General features: G+C 39.3%; 1 protein-coding gene across 3 annotated transcripts in view; it reads left to right on the forward strand.

The window, feature by feature from the left end:
* The first annotated feature begins 142 nt into the window (after positions 1-142).
* SKIC3 (SKI3 subunit of superkiller complex) overlaps positions 143-19,312 on the forward strand; it is a 53,809-nt gene continuing 34,639 nt past the window's right edge. For 2 of the 3 annotated variants that reach the window (XM_063320348.1, XM_063320350.1), the window contains exons 1-18: positions 143-256; positions 441-551; positions 1,858-1,955; positions 2,483-2,626; positions 3,726-3,817; positions 4,481-4,556; positions 6,448-6,588; positions 7,539-7,637; positions 7,733-7,841; positions 9,580-9,720; positions 11,383-11,484; positions 14,437-14,570; positions 15,262-15,348; positions 15,437-15,540; positions 15,652-15,778; positions 16,970-17,149; positions 17,979-18,103; positions 18,547-18,800. In XM_063320348.1, coding sequence (XP_063176418.1) covers positions 1,866-1,955; positions 2,483-2,626; positions 3,726-3,817; positions 4,481-4,556; positions 6,448-6,588; positions 7,539-7,637; positions 7,733-7,841; positions 9,580-9,720; positions 11,383-11,484; positions 14,437-14,570; positions 15,262-15,348; positions 15,437-15,540; positions 15,652-15,778; positions 16,970-17,149; positions 17,979-18,103; positions 18,547-18,800 — 2,005 coding nt within the window. In that variant the 5' untranslated portion in view covers positions 143-256; positions 441-551; positions 1,858-1,865. The remainder of the gene's footprint in view (positions 257-440; positions 552-1,857; positions 1,956-2,482; positions 2,627-3,725; positions 3,818-4,480; positions 4,557-6,447; positions 6,589-7,538; positions 7,638-7,732; positions 7,842-9,579; positions 9,721-11,382; positions 11,485-14,436; positions 14,571-15,261; positions 15,349-15,436; positions 15,541-15,651; positions 15,779-16,969; positions 17,150-17,978; positions 18,104-18,546; positions 18,801-19,312) is intronic. The other variant, XM_063320349.1, reaches the window with a different exon arrangement.

Consider the following 19,312-nt stretch of genomic DNA (forward strand, 5'->3'; position numbering starts at 1 on the left):
GCCCTGACAGCCGGAGCCGCCCACCGTCCTCGGCCCCGCGGACCGCCGCTGTGGGCGTGCCTCGGGAGACGGGAACTACATCTCCCACAGGGCCCCGCGCAAAATGGCGGCCGGCTGGGCAGCGTCGCCGCGATGACGGTAGCGCGCATGCGCCTGAGCAGCGGCGGCGGTGGCGGGAGGTGGCGGTGAGGCGGTGCAGGGCCGTGGAGGTCGGCGGTGGTCCGGGTCGGTCTGTCGTGTCGTGTCTTCCCCCGCGGTGAGAGCTGGCGGACCCGTCGGAGGGGCTGCTGTCCCGGAGCCGCTTCTCCGGGCAGCCCGAGGTTACCGGGCCCGGCGCGGCCCGGCCTGGACGCCCCTCGCTCCGGAGCAGGGCCGCGGAGCCGAGCTCCTCGGAGGTGGCACAGGCTTTACGCTGACGTGGTGTCTGTTTTTCTCTGTAGGTGAAAATGGAGCTCAGGCTCGACAGTGTCAGCCAAAGCGGTTGTTTGTGGTGATCGAGGAGCCTGTGCCCTCTCAGGAAGCACGTTTATCTCCAGGAGCTGTTGAGCAATGTAGGTTTGACAGATTCGGTATCATTTTCTCTGAGGGAATCGTTGAAATTCCCCCTCTTCCTTTGTCCTCTCATTACTAATTTATCTCTAGGCCCTTCATCCACACTTTTGTCTTTTGCTCTTCAGTTGCTAATAGGTTTTTGTGTTCTGCAGATTGTCACTTTTTCAGTCTCTTTTTGTGCTGTCACCAGCAGTGGTGTTTCTCAGCCTCATCCGTTTAGACAGTTTTGACGGTGGTGTTTCTAAAGTTCATTTGCAGCAAAATATTTACCCATCTACATCAAACCAGTGCATGATTATGTCAGATTTCACAAGTGTGAATGCCCCTCTGATGTGTCCTCTCTGATGAGGAAAGGCTGAGAGCCCTGGGGCTGTTTAGCCTGGAGAAGACTGAGAGGGGGTCTCATCAATGATCAGCAAGAGCTAAAGGGCGGGTGGCAAGAGGATGGGGCCAGGCTCTTCTCAGTGATGCCTGGGGACAGGACAAGGGACAACGGGCACAAACTGGAACACGGGAAATCCCATCTCGACGTGAGGGAAAACTCCTTTCCTGTGAGGGTGGCAGAGCCCTGGTACAGGCAGCCCAGAGAGGTGTGGAGCCTCCTGCTCTGGAGATACTCCAAACCCTCCTGGAGACGCCATCCTGTGCCACCTGCTGTGGGTGACCCTGCTCTGGCAGGGGTTGGACTGGGTGATCTCCAGAGGCCCCTGCCAGCCCCTACCGTTCTGTCATTCTGTGTCCTTGAGTGATTGGTCTTTTTCACTAGACAGCTGTAGTCAGAAGTAGGGTCTGCCTTAAGTGTGTGTGAAGGGTGAGGAGCATCATGGAGCACACCTGAACACAAGCGACAGGCTGTCTGTGGTATCAGCTCTGATCCTTAGGAACCTATTGAGCAGATGTCCAGTGCAATATGCCTCTTAAGCTCAGTTCACTGGTTAGTAATTCATCTTTTTAAAGAAACTGTATGCAGGATGTCTTTCTAGGAATCTTGACTATCGTGACTGTCAGATAACACCTCTCCTGCTATTGAAATTTATCTTTAACCAAAATTTCACTCTGGGATAGCTACTTTGTATTGTTTAACTGTTTGGAATAATGACTTAATCTTGCATTGGAGATAAGTGTAAATAACTAATTTTAACCACATTATTTGTTTCAGCAGTTTTTAGCGCTGTTTGCATTTTGGCATATTGCTCTATATTTCTGTGTTTAAAATGCTCTCTTGCAGTTACAGTAGGATATGAACAATGTTCTGAGTTCAGTATGTCTTTTCATAAGCACTAATTATATGTCCTTTTTACTTAGTAGCCACAATGTCAAATAAGGAGGTGAAGGCAGCATTGAAGAGTGCTCGAGATGCAATACGGAATAAAGAATATAAGGAAGCCTTAAAACATTGCAAGGTAATTAATTTTTTACTTGGAGGGTAATATTTTTTGCATGTTTTGTTTCCTGTTCCCATAAACCCTACAGCTGTATAGTAATGCAGAGTGTGGAGTACCTCATTAGCTGAGATTAATAAATTGAGATTGATTTTCAGATTTAACTTCCTTTTCAGATTTAACTTCATGTTAGTTGCTCACAGGTAAATGTTTATTCCCCTTCCCTTTTGCATTTGCTTATATGTGGTGATAAGAATATTAAGTCTAGAATGATAGTAATAAAATGGATTTCTAATCCAGACCTTGACAGGAGTGTTTTAATTGCTGAGCTATAGATATGGTTACTGGCAGAGCAGATCAGATATGAAGCATTCTCTGGCATGAAAAGGTGAAGTTATTAATCTTATCTTTTTCCTAAAAATGAGTTAACTTCTGATACAGAAGTTAACATAGAGAATAATTCACCAAACTGTAGTGATAAAACTCAATACATGTATCTTTAAGATGCATTTCATTCATCAGTTTCACGTAAAATTGTGTCTTTCTAGGCAGTTTTGAAGCAAGAAAAAAATAACTACAATGCTTGGGTATTCATTGGCCTGGCAGCTGCTGAGTTGGAGCAGCCTGATCAGGCCAAAGGTGCATATAAGAAGGCTATTGAACTTGAACCAAACCAGTTACTGGCGTGGCAGGTACGTGAATGTCCAGATTCACTTTTTCTTTCTCTGAAAAGTGTCTCTACGGAGTTAAATATGGGAATAAAGCAGAGCTGAGGCTTGCGTCATGTTTTTTTTTTTAGGCTCTTAGTACTACTGAAGCTTTGGAGTAGCTGAGGTTTGTATTATTTGTGTGTCTAAAGTAAAGCCATGTGTGACTGCATATGTATAGCAGGGTGAACTTCAGTTTCAGTATACCTAAGTTTGTATTTCTTGTGTAGACTAGATAGCAATGAAACGTGCAAGGGAGAACATGAATTGAAACAGGTGCAGTAAATTTGTCCATGCATAGGAATTTCCATGCTTGTGGCTCAAGAAGTATTTGACAGTGCTTTTCTCATGGGAAAGAAAATGTTTTATCTAGTAAGTTATTTTTCCAGCTTCTGACATCAAGTGGATTGTTACTGTATTTTGTTGTTGTTACTTGAAAAGAACAGTATACATTTAAAATAGCTGGGTGCTGTATGCATGACAACCTATAACAGTACATAGTTACAACATACTGTTGTGTTATTTGGAGACATGTAGAGCATAAGGTTGCATATTAGGTCTGTCTCTCAGATACCAACAATCAATATTTTTCTGAGGTGGTAAGGTTTTAGTGTTTTCAATATAAATAGCTTTTTAAAGTATAAATGTTGGTGCCTGATTTCAAGGGATGTTGAAATTACCTTAGTTATTTCGCAGTGAGATTCTGGCTTTCTGTTACTATAAAAGACAGTGTGATACTTCGACGTAGATCTTTTATCGTATGACTTACTGTGCATTGCATATTGTCTGTTATGCAGACAAGATTACATAATATAAGGTTTGAATTTTACGTAAAATAAGGTTTCAAATAGTTGTTAATATGAGTTAAGAAAGTGAGGAAAGCATTTCATTTTAAATAAGTAGATTCAGAAGGCTGTACGGAAGCATCAATGTAGATTCTGCTCAGAGATTTCTATATTAACACTTGATCCCAGTTATTCCATTGAAGGCAATGGAATAATTTTTATCGGCAGAACTTGCAATGTTCTCGTACCACGTAACTGTTGACATCGAATCTTACTTATTTTTTATATTTTTTTTAAAGGGATTAGCAAATTTATATGAGAAACCTAACCAAACAGATGTCAGAGGAGACTTAGCAGATGTTTACCAAAAGCTCTTGCAACTCTATGAAAGGTAAAGAATATTGCATACTGTAATTCAGTCTAACATTTCTAGTTCAGTGAATGTCATTGCTGATATGCAGGATAATCTGCAAATTTGGTTCTTTTAGGCCGTGTCACATCGTGGGTAAGCACTTGTTACTAAGATTTTCTGTACCTGTATAAGGTTTCTTGATCTGTCGCTTTTGATAGGCAAAAACTCTTGGAATAATTGTACTCGAGGTTAATATTTTAGAGGATTCTAATGTTATTCTATGTTCTCTGTCTAAACTCACTGCCTTGAAGTGTTTAACTCTGGTAGTTCACTGTCTGCATAATAAGTAGGCTTGTTTTTCTCTGCTTTAAGATCACAGAACATATGTTACCCGATTCATATAGGTACAGTTCTAAAACAAATCTAACTGTCAGCTGTCACTGTAGCTGACTGGAGTGTTTGATTTGTTTCCTTAATGTGACAATTGTTCAAAAAGAAAAGTACAATCCCTTAAAGTAATTTTTTTTTTTACTCAGTTACAGCAGCAATTAATAAAACCTTTAGGGCAATCTTTAGTGTTTATTCTAAATATTTATTTGGCAACTGAATCTAATCAAAATTATTTGTCAGAATTTGAAAAACATTATACTATTTTATGGAAAACTTAGCTTGTTTGTGTGGGATTTTCTTCCTCCTTTCTAGTGGTGACAAGCAGAAATGGTATGATGTATGTAACAAGCTTGTGGAACTATATCATCAGGAAAAGAAATATTTAGAGGTAGGTTGAGTACTTTACTTTCTCTCTTCTAACAAGAAGTTTCCATTTGATCAGAACTAACTACTCTTTATCAAGGAATCCCCTATTTTTTGGGCCACAGACCACTTAGGGTCTCCTTCTGGACCACTGCCAGGAAGAACTGATTTTAACTATGTTCCTTTCTTTTCCACTGCGTGACGGACTTGGATTCAATCCATTAAACTGACAAAACTTGGCAAAGGGTGTTACTATACAGGCTGAAAGGATGGAACATCTTTCTTCTGTCTTATTTCTAAAAGTCAAGCATGATCCCAAATGCACATTTATGTGCAGTATGTGCAAGTTAGGTGTCCTTTGCCTAGCTTGGCTGGTTCTGTGTGTCTGATTAGTCCTTCGCTGTTGTGGTGAACCCTTCCTACACTATCCCTGATGCTTCATGCCAGAGATTAAGGTGGAATTTGTAAACAACCCGTGTGCGCCAGTACAGGCAGGATGCAGGAACAACCACAAAATCACAGATGAAAGGCGAATAACAAGTTTAATCTTAGTACCTCACAGAATGGGGAATCTCTGAAGCAACACCTAGGCAGAGGCATGCAAGCAGGGTACGCAGGTACCACGGAGCAAGAGAGCGTACTTATTAGCAAGAAAGTCATTATTAGCGGGAGAGTGAGAGCTGAGACTTGCTGTTCTTGTCTGTATTTCAAGGATTCTAACAGGCACCGTTTTTCAGTGTGCTTTGATCTTCTTCAGCAGCAGGGCAGGGATCTTGGACACATTGGATAAGGTGCTCCTGAATCCATCACAGACCTACTTTACCTAAGTGCAGATGTTATACTTACAAGCACATAAAACTAAACAACAATTAGTGTGATATATGCGTTTTTCAGTACCCCACGTGCGAGTCACTTGGGCGTTTACACTCCTCCTTGCCAGTCTTCCATTACTTTCCCACACAACCTGAACTCGATTAATTGCCTGTGCCTTATGTACTGCATTCCATGCACAACGATACAGACCGTCAGAACTGCTCCAGGGCAGCCCAGGCTTCAGCTCACCTAGCACTCCCGAAGTCTGTGTCAGCAGGATCGTTGCAAAATAATCGTGGCTCTTTTCAGTTTACCACGAGGTGGAGCTGTTAAATGTCTGAATCGTTAACAGTACCTTTGCCTATTGTCTGTAGTAATGTTACAGGATACCTATTTTTTTGCAGTTATGCTATTCGTTCTTCCTTTACTCTTCAAAAAGGTTGCTTTCTCACAAGGTAGTGCATGGTCTTACTCCATGTCATCTTCTCCCTTTTCCTTCATCAATGGAAAATGAAATTTTTTTCGTATCTCATAGCATCAGGCTCAAGGCTATTAATTAGCTCCAAAGCCTCTTTCTATACCAGTTTCTGAAGTGAAATTCAATGCTAATGGTTTAGCATATGAAGGCAGGCGTGCTCTGTGTGGACCAGGAGACCACAAGTTAGGCTTCAGGGTCCTATTTTCTCTTTTTTGGTTCTGTTGGTTTTTTTCACGCTGAGTTTCAACATGTACTGCTGCTGTTCTTCTATTTCTGTTAGTAGTGCTGTAGATCCAACAAGGTTGTCTTTTTTTTCCTGGGAGTTTACCGGAGGACTGTTCAGGTCTATTTTTATTATTGGTTTCCTCCAAGAACCACACTCAGAATTCATATTCTTGATGTTGCCTCCCTTCTTTACTGTACCTTGGAAGGTGCACGGGTCCCTGACAATGCTTTGGGACTTGTTATTGCTTTAATCAGAAAGCAGATAAATCTGTGTTGTTACTTTAAACGTTACTCTCTTGTCTGCCCTAGTGTGGTAGAGTTGACAGTAATTGGAGAGCTTGTTTTAGAACTCCAGTTCTTTAAAGAGTGACAGCATGATTCATTTGTTTCCTCTTGACAGGTGGCTGAAACATGGCAGAAACTAATACAAATGAAACAGGAGGAAGGTGCAGAAAAGGCAGAGCTTCATCAGTTTTGGAAGAAGATGATCCAGTTACTGAAAGACAGCACACAGAACCAGGATAATAAGGCTGAGCAGTCGGTAATGTTTCTCACTCCTACTCATCTACATAGATGGATGTGCACAATGTAGCTAGACTTCAAATGAAGTCTCGAAAGCCATGCAAATCTTGTGACTATTTGTCTCATTAATGTTCAGTGGTACTAGACTTCTCAAGAAAAGGCTGACAGCTAGCCGTAGAGGATAGTCACCTAGGTTTTGTGGTACCAGGTCCTTTGAATTGGGATTAGGTATGAAGAGGAATCTTATGTTCTTACAAACTTTGCCTCCCTTGTACCTATCTTACATTATGAAGCAGTATATTACTGCATCATCTTGTACTAGACAATTAAAGTGCTTTGGATACTATTTGAGTGCTACTTCACGATAAGGAACTTGCTTTGTGACTTTCCCTGTTTACAGCACTAGTGTAAACTTAATGAGAAGTATCCAGATAATACCTGGGTAATTTAGATGGATCCAGATAATAACTCGATAACAGATAATTTAACTATGGAAGGGCTGGAAGGCATGTCCTGTGAGGAGTGGCTAAAGAATTTGGGTTTGTCTCATTTGGAGAAAAGGAGGCAGAGGGGCCACCTCATGGGTCTCTGCAGCTTCCCGAGGAGGGGATGTTGAGAGGGACTTGCTGAGCTCTTCTCCCTGTGATCCAGCAACAGGACATGGGAATGGTTCAAAGCTGAGTCAGGGGAGGTTCAGATTGGACATTAGGAATCATTTTTTTACTGAGAGGGCGGTCAGACACTGGGAACAGGCTTCCTAGAGAGGTGGTCAGTGCCCCAAGCCTGTCAGTATTTAAGAGACGTTTGGACAATGCCCTTAACAATGTGCTTTAACTTTTGGTTGGCTCTGAAGTGGCTAAGCAGGCGGACTAGGTGATTGTTGTAGGTCCCTCCAACTGAAAAGTTCTATGAAAATAACGTTTTCCTAGAGTCATTATTTATTGCACTCCTAATTGTTTCTTATTTCAGCTTTTGACCGCATTTGAACATGCAGTGAACTCTGCTGACACTGTTCCTGGTGAAGACCACCAAAATCTTTACAAGGACTTTATTCAGTGCTTGTCAAAAGTAAGGCTATGTTAATCTATCTTCATCGGTGAATAGAAGTAATATTTCACATCTGATAATTCACACACGTAACTATTTATTTTTTCGCTTTCAAGTTTCCTCATGAAACGGCCAGGTTGGAAAAGGCCTGTCACGATATGATGGCTTTGTATCCTACTGTGAGTTATCCTTTAGAAGTACTTTGCTTGCACTTTGTTCAGTCAGGTGAGTAGGATGGACTTATATATTTTTGAGGCTTAAATTATTTCTTTTATAATTCATTTTGTGACAATCTTTACCCTTCACAATCCAATATATGTGCACTATTTACTTTTATGTTACATTTCTGCCTGAGAAGTGTTTGGCCCTATAATTTGCTGTTTCTGTAACTTCTGCAAGCCAAACTCTGGCAATGTACAAAGTCGCAAAGAAAGACTTTTCACCTTACAGAACTCAAAAGCAGCTTCTCCAGGTAAAGGGAGGTTAGCTTCTTAAACTTAGAAGAGGGAAGAGAGAATGTTAACCAGTGCTCTAAGGCTGAGGACTGGCTAATCTTAGGTTACTTTTGACACAGAAAGCCTCTCTTGGCAAAAAAACCCATCCAAACAAACATTTGTGAAACTTTCTTGAAAAGAAAGCCTGGTGAATAGGGAATAAACAGATCTGTTTAGATATTTGTTCTAAGAAAAGGAGAATCTCTGAGGTAAAAGAAACACAACATGGTGTGTTCAATAGTGCAGGGAGTCAGAAGTACACAACTGCTGTCTTTGGTAGTTCACTAAACAACATTGCAATAGTATTGGGCACTTTCTTAGCATTTTCAAAGACAGCTACTATATTTTGGGCTTTCATTTTATTGTTTAAAGCATCAGAAGTTGATTTTATTTCTTTTTAAAACACGGAAAGAAAATCAGGAAAAAAACCCTCTGGTTTTTATGAAAGAGAAATAGTTTTCAGCTTAGGTAGAAGAATGCCTTTTCCAGTTTTGAAGGCAGGCTTCATGGAGTAACGCAGCAGCATAAAACAAGAGAGAATTTTTCACTTCAGTTGGAAAGGTTGAAGACCAATGAGGCCCAGACTCTCATTTCTACATGAGAACACTTTACAGTTCGGAGAAACGTGCAGGAACTAATTTCCAACAGAAAAGGAGCATGTGGTTGGCAGTTCTTATATATTAGTGCTCTGACAAGGTCTCACCATCCCACAGCCATCTTGGGGTAGAGAGGATGGTGCTTAGGTTTTTTAAGCCTGTTTGTTTATATCTGAGTCATTCCAGCCATGTCATAGTCCTTCCTGCCCCAAACTCGTGGGCTTGTAACGCAGATGCATTACTAGTCACCTTTACCAAATGCAAATCAAAGGCAACCTTTACGTCAAATGAGTCTGTAATTTTTTAAAGAAAATAGTAGTTCAAAGACTGTTGCTGCAAGTCACAACAGTTGCTTTAAGCAAGGACTGCCAAGTCTGCAATGACAGCTAAACACAAGCATAAAAATGTAGTGACATTAGTTAAAATTAAGCCAAGTTATTAACTTATGTGGTTTCATAGCAAGACTGTTTCAGCAAGCTCATCACAGCAAATTTGTAGGTGCATAAGGCCTACTCTGGAAGGAAATTATTTTGATTTATTTGAGGCAAATTTTGACACATGGGCATTCAGCTGGGCTTACATGAAAAGCATAGGATGAATTAGTTTTTATTAATAAAGTATACCTGTAGTAATTTAACATGAGTGGTTAGGTTTCATACTGACTGTTTTGTTTGGTGGTACTGGGTATTTAGAGTACTGCTTGGTTTTTGGAGGTGGAAGGTCATAAGTATGTAGTACCTTTGGAAAAAGTTTAGTTAATAAATTCGTTTGAGCTCAAAGGATAAGTGTCATATTTATGTAGATAAGGTATGCTGTTGCCTTTTTTTTTTTTTAATCTAAAACTCTCTTAAATATTTCTTTTTCTGAAACTAGGTACTCTGTCAGAAGAGGCCCTGGACTGTTTTTCTAGGCTTTTGGAGATGGATGCAAGTAGTGGTCCAGGCATCATCGGTTTTGGTATAAAATGCCTCCAAGAAAAGAAATACGGGGAGGCTGTTAAGAGTCTTACTGAAGGTAAATGTGTAATATGAGGTATAAGTACTCTGTAACTTGAAAACCAGCTAATTTATGCTGGCTATTTTGGTAATCTTACACTTGCATAGTACTTTACCAGTTCCAAGACCATCTAGATACTCAACGCTTCCTCTGATTGGGCGCTGAAATTTTTTTAAGTATATCTTTGAAGTCCGTCATTGCTGTTATAGTCAGCTCTGTAGTATTTTAGTGTAATCAGCTTTAAACATTTTTTTAATCTGACTGTTACTGGGGAAATACCTAGATGAAGCAGTAAATACAGCAATGCATGAAGGAATGTGGAATTTATGAAGTAAAATATAGTGCAACTCCTTTAATCTAGTCACTGCATTTCAATACCTCAACAAAGATGACTTCCCGTTAAAGTTACATCATGTTAAGACCTCTTTAACACTTACATTAGGTAAACGCTTGTGTTGGGTATCTAAAGAGAAATATTGGAGGGTTTTTTTTTTTAGAGTAGCAAGATTTGCTGAAGATTTGTCTTACTAATCTGTAATGGCAAAGCTTTTTAAAAATGGTTTATATATACTTTTGTATACTTAAATATACTGTTTATACTTGTGGGAAAATAGGACTCTTCACTGTCACTGTGCTGGCCATGAAAAATTCAAAACAACTTATTGAGAAAGCTGGGTGAATAAGCATTTGGGATCTGAGTGATTAGGAGTCGGTCAGGCTATGCTGAGATATCCTGCGTCCTTTCACCCAGGTTTAGAATAAGATTGTTTCTGAAAGTGGATTTCGTTATATTCTACAATACTCTACAGTAGCTTACACACAGTGAAATAACATGTCTTGCCTAAAATCTGAAATAAACATTTCAGGTGCTTAGGAGGAAAAAGTCTTCCATGGAAAGCAAATTCTTCTGGCTTAAATGCCATTGGATATTTTGACAAAACATACAACCCGTTTTTGACAAAAGATACATCTCCCAGATTTTTTTTTTATTTATTTATACTTTTATATATAATACTCTGCTCATGAAGGGGAGAAGGCAAAGGGCAAGGCTCTTGGTATAATGTGTAAAAGTATAAAGCTTGGAAATAATGTCTGTCCCAGTAAGCCAAGTATTTGCATTTTAGGCATTGAAGCTTCAAGTAGTTATTTAGTAGTAATCATAAGACTCAAATTCAGTTTTATTACTGAATCTTTAATTAAGGCATACTTATCAGGAATTTTCAGTGAAACGCTCTTGATGTAGTTTTTTTACTGTATGGAAGTTCTATAGGCCTTTTCTGGTTTCTAAGAAAAACTTTATGAAGTGGTCTGCAGGCTGCTGATGTTAATGTCCGATCAAAGTGAAAGACTTTTTTCTTCTTTAAAACAAAAGTGCACAATAAGCCAGTGTTGTATAGTTCCTCACTTTTTCCCTTTTCCTTTTCTGTTTATGTAATGTTTTATGCAAAATTAAGTCTAACAGAAACTTAGGTGCTTCTTTGTCTTTGCCTTACTGCATGGAGGCTTGTACGTCTAAAACAGTTTAAAATAAGACTCAAAGAAGAAATTACTGTGTCTTGTTATCTGATTGATAATATGTTTTAAATAGCATTATGTGGCAAGACAGTATCTACCAGTTACAGTGTCTTTGCAGTCCTTAGCAACTTTTTTAGTGCCCTTTTTAAACTCTTCTTTTATTAGGTTTGCAGAAGACTAGCGAGTGTCCAGCAGCATGGCATTATTTGGCAGAGGCACAGATGAAAATTCACAAACACAGGGATGCTGTCCTGTCCTGCAATCAAGGTAATTGCCTGCTAATTGAAAGAGCAGCTGTAGGGGTACACCACTTTATGTAGTCCAGCCAATGTTGCCTTTGCGTGGTAGGTCTGAGTTAGCAGCAGTCACAGTCCTTTGCCTTGTGCAGTCTCATGGCTTTTGCTGGTGTCCCCTGTCCCCTGCTTCTCTTGGTTTATGACAGTGAAAAGGACCTTGTGCTGCTTAGTCTCAGGAAAAGAGAAAATATTTGTCTAATCAGAACCAAAGTCATCTAATGGTTAATATTTAGAAGGTTTGTGTGATCTCATGTGCCTCTTCAGCTGGTAGTTGACCAACTTAACCAAACAGCAGGTAATTACCTCAAACTACAAGGGTAGGCCTCACAAATTTTGAGTCTGGTAGACTTCGTGTATACACGTAAAAGATAAGATTTTAATCAAGTTAATGTAAAGTGCAGAAGTGTTGTGTAGTACAACTGCATCTCAGAAAGTCTCACTGAGTGTAAAGCTTTGTCTGTGCTAGCTGGGAATGAGGGCAGTTATTATGATCTAGTGATGCATATCTAATGTGAATACAGCCATTATCTGATGGTTATAAATGAAGGGGCAGCCAAAGTGGACTTTTTTCTGACAGGGACAAACGCAATGAAAAAATTCTCAAGAAAGATTTGAAGAGGTATAATTATGCAAACCTTTGTAAACAGCCATCGGAAATTATTAAAAGCAAGGGGAAGTACTTGACAACGAGGGAGACTCAAAAGGCCCATAAATTTGGCCAGAGGAAATGTGAAACCAGAACAAAGTAGGTAAAAAGAAATTTATTGCACAAGGAATGAAAATGAGGTAATTCTTTTCCTGTCTGTGTTCAGCGTGGAAGAGGTCAGGGTGAATTCTACACCATGACCCTCCCTTTCAGGGGTTTCATCAGACAACTTGCCTGTGGTTGTACCATTAGTAGAAGTTGCTGTAAAACAAGACAAGAATAATTATCAGTAAGGAACTGAGATATTTACGTAGGAATTGATTGAGGAACATAAAGGTGAAATTGCTGATGTACTAAGGGGATTTTGTAATTGCTTGCTTAAACGGACTTTCTTTGCACCCAAATGCTTGGAGGTAGATAGTGCGACCCTAACTTTTAAAAATAGTTTTAGGAAAGATCAGGGTAACCACCGACAAGCCTAATATGTTTAGTGGTTGAATTAGTTTAAACTGAAAGAACAGAATTAGGGAATTTATGTAGAAAAATGATTGTAGAGGATAGGTAGCATGGCTTTCGTATGTAAAGTAAAGTTGTTTTTGAGACCTCCTTGAGGGAGTTTATGAGCATCTGGATAAGGGAGAAGTGATACAGTCTTCTCTGATTTCCAGGTGGTAATTGATAAGATCTCTTACAAGGCTCTTAAGGAAAGTAAGCAACCTTGAGTTAAGAAGTAGAGTTGTAACATTGCTCTTTTTTGTGCTTTTTGGTTTTGTTGTTTTTGTTGTTTTAAATAAGTTAAAAGCTAAAGCACAGTATAGTAATAACTTCTGTTTTCAGGCTGGAAGGAGGTGTCCCTGACATTTTCATCGATACCTGTGTTGTTTATCCTTTTTTCTAGTCGTTTATGAAGGTTGAGTAATAAGGCTATGAAGTTTGCTGCTATTCAAAGCAGACAGCAAAACCCTAAGAGGAGGTTACTGGAGTGGGTAACTAGGTGTTAAAATAATGAATAAAATTCCATAGTCTTAAATGCAAAATCATGCAGTTGTGTCAAGAAATGTTCCCACAAAACTATCCTACAGTCTTGTTGAAATAGAGAGCAGAAAGGTGCTTCTCCATCATTTGGTATGAAAAAATAGGACTGTTTCTTTCCCCTTCTGTGCTTTACAGGCAAGTCAAATATTAGGAATTACAGGGAAGGGAATGGTTAGTGAAACAGTACCAACATGCAGTTGCTTTATGAACTTCAGCAGCATGGTGAAATCTGTGTGCAGTTTTAGTACCCATCTACCCCTTCTCAAAAATGAAATAATAGAAGAAGTTAATAAACTAGTAATAAGGGTGATCAAATGTATGGAAAATGCAGCATATGAGAACAAGCGAGTAGCCTGTTTTCCAGCCTGGAGAAGAGATGATTTTGAAATCTCTGAAATGACAAGTGTTGTGAAAGATAAAGATCAAGTGTTTTGTTTTCCTATGTGAGGTCTGGTTAGTGCCAAATAAAACTAAAAGCTGTCAGGCTCAGAACAAAGAAAGTAATTTTTTTATTCTCAGTGCAAGGTGTAAGGTAAACTACTGTGCCTTGGTAGATGCTGGTGATGCAGAAAGTTTCCTTGAGTCCAATGACTGTGTGGAAAGTCAGAGAGAATTCTGGGGAAGCATTCTTCATGCTTGGCCTGTCTTATTGGCTTTATCAAGTCAGACAAAAGTTAATCATACATGAAAATAAATACAGTTAATTGAGTTATTCAGAAAGTTCTTGCCGTTGTAGAATGCTGAAGTTCAACAGAGGTGCCCTTATCCTCTGAAGTGAGATTATGCTGCGTATTGGAGAAGTAATCAATACTGTGTAGAAAAGTACAAAGTTACCTTTGCACAGGCACAGGGTTAAATTCCTGGTTCCAGTAATATTTTTTTCTTTAACAGTGAAGCATAAAACAACTTGTTTATTGAAAGGTCATTGTTTCTTCAGAACATAAATCGGAAAACTGTAGCATTCCATATATAAAGGCCAGCAGCTAGGAAGCAATCAGTCTCTCCACATGTCTGAGAGGACCTTTCTGAAATTGATTTAACTTCTAAATTTAAATGGATAGAAATTTTACAGAACAATTACTTCAACATGGGAAAGAGCAGTCAAAAAAATTGTTCTATTAAGTCGTGCTCTATTAGACTGAAAAATTGTAATTAACAAGATTTTAAAAATATTGGGAACAGTGGTGCTCTTTGTAGTTCCTTTTTCTGTTTTGACTTGATGAAACTTTTCTTTGTCAACAGCTTTTAAGGCTCTTGGAACTCCTGAGGGTCCTAGTCTTCGGTGGAAGAACCGTATCCTTCAGTTGAAAGCAGAGGCTTTGATTAAAATAGCTGATGCTGATGCTGCAGAAGAAGCCATTCAATCACTTGAGCAGGTATTTTCATTGACTAAAACCTTTTTTTTTTTTTTTTATTTAAAAAAGTGCTGTCATCTTTCTGTACTGAAAACTCAAGCTGTGTATTTCTTCCTTTGCCTCTCTTTTACATTCTGTGTTGTTTAGACAACCTTACCAACTGTGGTGTAATCCAAACACTCCTTCCTTCTCTATATTGGTTTCTTTCTTTTTTTTTTTTTTTTAGCCTTTTCTACAACTCGCTACTCTAATTTTAGAAGCTGTCACTTTTGACTTTGTCTGGTCTTGCTCAGTGCTGGTGGGTTCTTGCTAGTTCTGTGGCTGTTGATCATCCTAATTTGAATTATTGTTATAACCCTACTCCCCATGTCCTTCGTTCACTTGTCATTAGTCATGAACAAGAGCATATTACTTTAAGATTGAATGGTTAAGCATTAAGCAAAAGTTGCTTCCCTTCTTTTTTTTTCCTCACAGTTTCATTCCTTGTTGTTTAGACTTCTGAATCTCTGTCCTTGCTCTCTGCAGTCTTCTATCTGTTCCATTTTGATGGAGTTTTGTTCCATCAAAATTATTTTGTCTAAGGCTTCTCAAGGGTACTCTGTCTGAATGTATTCTTGCCTTAATCTTCATGCAGTCTGTCTGCTTTTGATACCTTTGATTTCCTAATCTGGGGAGAGAATAACTTGGTCCTCTCTAATACTTGGTTTTCTAGATTGTGGATGCAAGCAGTGACCCAGTGGTTTTAGCTCTCAGAGGTCGGGCTTATCTAAACAAAGGTTTAATGGACCAAGCTTCAAAGGTTAGTGCTGTATTGGCATTCCTGTAAATTAAGTGGAATTCTTGGTTCATGGAGGAAATAACCAGGGAAGAATGACATCCTTTTGCAGATTTCACAAGAGCTTCTGTCGTCCCACTCTGATCTGGCAGAGTCCCATGCTCTGGAGGGTTTCATCCATTATTCCCAAAAGAACTATGAACAGGCAGAAAGAAGGTAGTTTTATTTTTTCTTTCCTTTAACAGGGAAATGTGAGGGGAGAACAGAATATAGTGTTTTGCAGCTTTTTAGAATTTCTCTGATCCAACCTCTGTTCCTTTTATTTAGTTTTCTAAATGCTATTGAAAGAAAGGACGAAACTGCAGAGTATCATCAGTACCTGGGACTCACATACTGGTTCATGAGTGATGAGACAAAAAAAGACAAAGGAAAAGCACTCACTCAGTTCTTGAAGGTAAAGGCTGCTTTAACTATTCATGTAGAATTAGTGGTTTCCTGTATCAGAAGCCAAACATGGAAAATACACTGACTGGAAGGACAGACTTCTGCTTGTTACCCTATACAAGCCTCCAGAGCCTGTAGACCAAGTTCAGCTGTGCAAAACGGCATTGCAGGGAGCTGTGCAGTTCCTTGGAATCTCCTTGCTTTTGTTTTCCTCTTTTCACCTAATTTTTGAGGCCTTTGATTTAGCCAAACGTAGTGGTGATTTTCTCGATCTTCTCTCCTTGAGGGCTGTAAAGTCGAGGCCTCTAGATTACCAGTGTGGATCTTTGAAGACGTTTTGAAAAGGGGAGGGCAAAATTCAAGTTGGGAAAAAAAGTGAGAAAGGAAAAAAGATTAAAATGTTGTTACAGTTTCAGTGTCTGTCCAAGGAAGTAAGTCTGCAAAATGCCACAATTTATATACTTTTCCTGATCTTCGGGGTGTTGGGGGTTGGGCTTTTTCTCTGAACATAGGTAAGAATGTGAATCCAAAAGAATTAGTCTGACATCTTTATTGGGAACATGGAAGTCTACAAAATAAGACTCTAGACATTGTAAGCTCACCATCTAACTTCACATTAGGTGTTGGCAACTCAAATCATCGCCTACTGTTTGCACTTCGGTAACAGCAAAGTATACTGGAGAATGTAGTTGAAGTGAACAATACTTTTGGTTCTAAATTGTTTTGTATGAGCTTTTTTTTTGTAATTATTATTGTCAAAGCTGTTTTCCGTTGCTTGGGAGCTGTGGGTTTCTTAAGTATAAACAATTTGGCAAGTGTATCTAAAAAGGAACTTAAACTTTAGAAAAGGCTGAAGCTAATTGTGATGTAATATGGTAAGAGTATGAACATAATGGTTGAAATGGAGTAGAATATGGAAATGATGTGATGTAGTAAGGAATTGTTTTCTCCTAGGACAACAAGCTTGTTAGTATTTCATGTACAAAATGCTTTGTGTCATGAGGTTTGTAGCAGATTCTGCAAATATTTAAAGCTCAGGTTATCTCTGAAATCTTAAAATAAGTTTGGCTACTCAGATGTATCACAGAAAGAGCTTAAATAAGTTGATAAGCAGAGATTGAACAAGTAGTTATCACTGGACCTGTCCATCAGGATAATCCTTCAAAATGCCATTTTATATTGTGTTCATATTTCCTTATAGGCTGCAAAATTGGACACCTACTTGGGACGTGTCTTTTGTTATTTAGGTAACTACTACAGAGACATTGCTGGAGACAAAAGTAGAGCTCGTGGTTGCTATAAAAAGGCTTTTGAACTGGATGGAACCGATGAAGAATCTGGAACAGCAGCTGTAGACTTAAGTGTGGAACTTGGAGACATGGTATTGTACACTCAGGGCTTTGGATTACTGCTGTTTTGTTTTTCTGTTAATCCTGCTCTTTGAGGAATCACTTCGGGTTTCCTCTGTGATTGAGACTTAAGATATGAAGACAGATGTTCTGTCATTGCTTAGCAGCTTTCATAGTTGGACCTGCTTCAGCTTCATGCTTCAGTTCCAAATTAAATCTGTCTGGAGAGAAGGGGAAGGGAACCAAGCATAACACTGTAGTCATCACGTATGTGATTTAGGTGAAGGATTTTTTCAGTAGGGAACGTGAAGGGGAAGTTAGTTTTGTCTTCATATTTAACTTCTGCCACTTATTTGCTCCATCCTCCACCTTGCTGCTTTTACAAAAAGCATACAAAGGCATCCGAACATTTAAAAAATATTTCATATATAGTTGTATAAAAAGGTCTTAGCCTATGATATTACAGAGCAAGAAAGCAACCCATACTTCGACAGACTCCATTTGAACATCTGGAAAGTCAAAGTATCTGACTTACTGCAAATATTTGTATCATTCTCTAGTTTTAAAAAAAAAAAAAGAAAAATTGAAAAAAATACTCTGTACAAAACTGCAGGAAGCTACTGTCTATTTGCAAAGACAGGTACATAAGAAATAATCACTTTTCTAGATGTGATAATTTCCTCCTCTAATCTGCCACTCAGCCTGCCAGCTTTAAAAAGCCCCTGTAACATTTCTTCATTGCAGTAATTAACAGATTAGACAGTTTAATGGTTTGCTGGATTAGGAGTGTGCTTCTTTAACAAGAGCTTTGTTCCTTACACATAATGTGTTTACTAACCTGGCATTTTGGTGCTTTGTTAGGACACTGCTCTGTCAATCCTGAATGAGGTAACTGAAAAAGCAAGTACTGGTGGAGCAAAATGGGCCTGGCTTCATCGTGGACTTTACTACCTGAGAACTGGTCAGCCGTCACAAGCAGTGGCTGAGTAAGAGAACTGGTGGTTGGTTTAAGTCATTTTCTATAAATCCCGGTAAAATGGTCTTTGATCTTAGCAAGTTTTGAAAATAAGTTAGCTGACTATAGGATGGCTTGTACTAAACAATGGGAAATGGGTCTGAGCAAGCTGTCTTTCGTTCCAGAATTAGCACAAAGTAGTCTTTTCAGCATACCGATGTTCTGTACTAACAAGCCTGGTGACAGGCTTGTCATAGACGAGCACAGTATAGCACTGAATAATGAGTCAAGATTAGGTACAATGTCTAAACTTGTATAATGTGCTCTGAAGATGAAGACACTACTATAATGCGTTTTAAAGTCCTGTATAACTGTGTGATTGTGTCTTGAGAATATATAATGCAAGGAAATAATTTGTTTATGTTAACTTGTATCACCTTTTATTTAAATAAATTTATATCTTGGTATCTTCAGTTTGCAGGCAGCTCTCAGGGCTGATCCAAAGGATTCCAACTGCTGGGAGTCTCTAGGGGAGGCTTACTTGAGCAGAGGTAGCTATTCAACAGCTCTGAAATCCTTCAGGAAAGCAAGTGAGCTGAACCCGGAGCTTGTGTACAGCGTCTACAAAGCTGCAGCAGTTGAGCAGATTCTAGGCAAATACGAAAACGCTATAGCTACCTATCAACAAATCTTAAAGAAGACAGAAGATTATGTGCCTGCACTAAAAGGTAGTATGTCTGTATTTGAAAGTGTTAACTCTTTGTCTCTCTGCACACTGTAGTGCTTCAGCCTTATTGGCGAGGTTCTTGGTCTGTTGAGGTTTGCCTGCGTAGGAGGATAGGGTTGGATTTTGAGTATGTAGAGCACTGTGACGCCATGCATGAAAGGTAGTGTGTAGTAGCCTGAAAATATGTGGAGAGCTCTTAAGTTGTGATGCATGGTTGAGTTGCCATCCCTCAAGATATTTAAAAGATGTGTAGGCGTGGTGCTGAGGGACATGGCTTACTGGTAACTTGGCAGTGCTGGGTTAATGGTTGGACTTGATGATCTAAAAGGTCTCTTCCAACCAAAATGATTCTATGGGAGTGATTATTTCTCTTTCAAGTGAGCATGAAAGGTAGTTATTCCTGTGTATCTACCAGACCGAATGGGTAGAAGAATTGAAGATAGATAGATAGAGGAAGCCAGCTAGCTGCGGTTTCATCTAGATGCTGTAGTTTCATCTAAGCGGTCAAACACT

The sequence above is a fragment of the Chroicocephalus ridibundus genome, chromosome Z (genome assembly GCF_963924245.1).
Source record: "Chroicocephalus ridibundus chromosome Z, bChrRid1.1, whole genome shotgun sequence".
NCBI classification, from domain to species: Eukaryota; Metazoa; Chordata; class Aves; order Charadriiformes; family Laridae; genus Chroicocephalus; species Chroicocephalus ridibundus.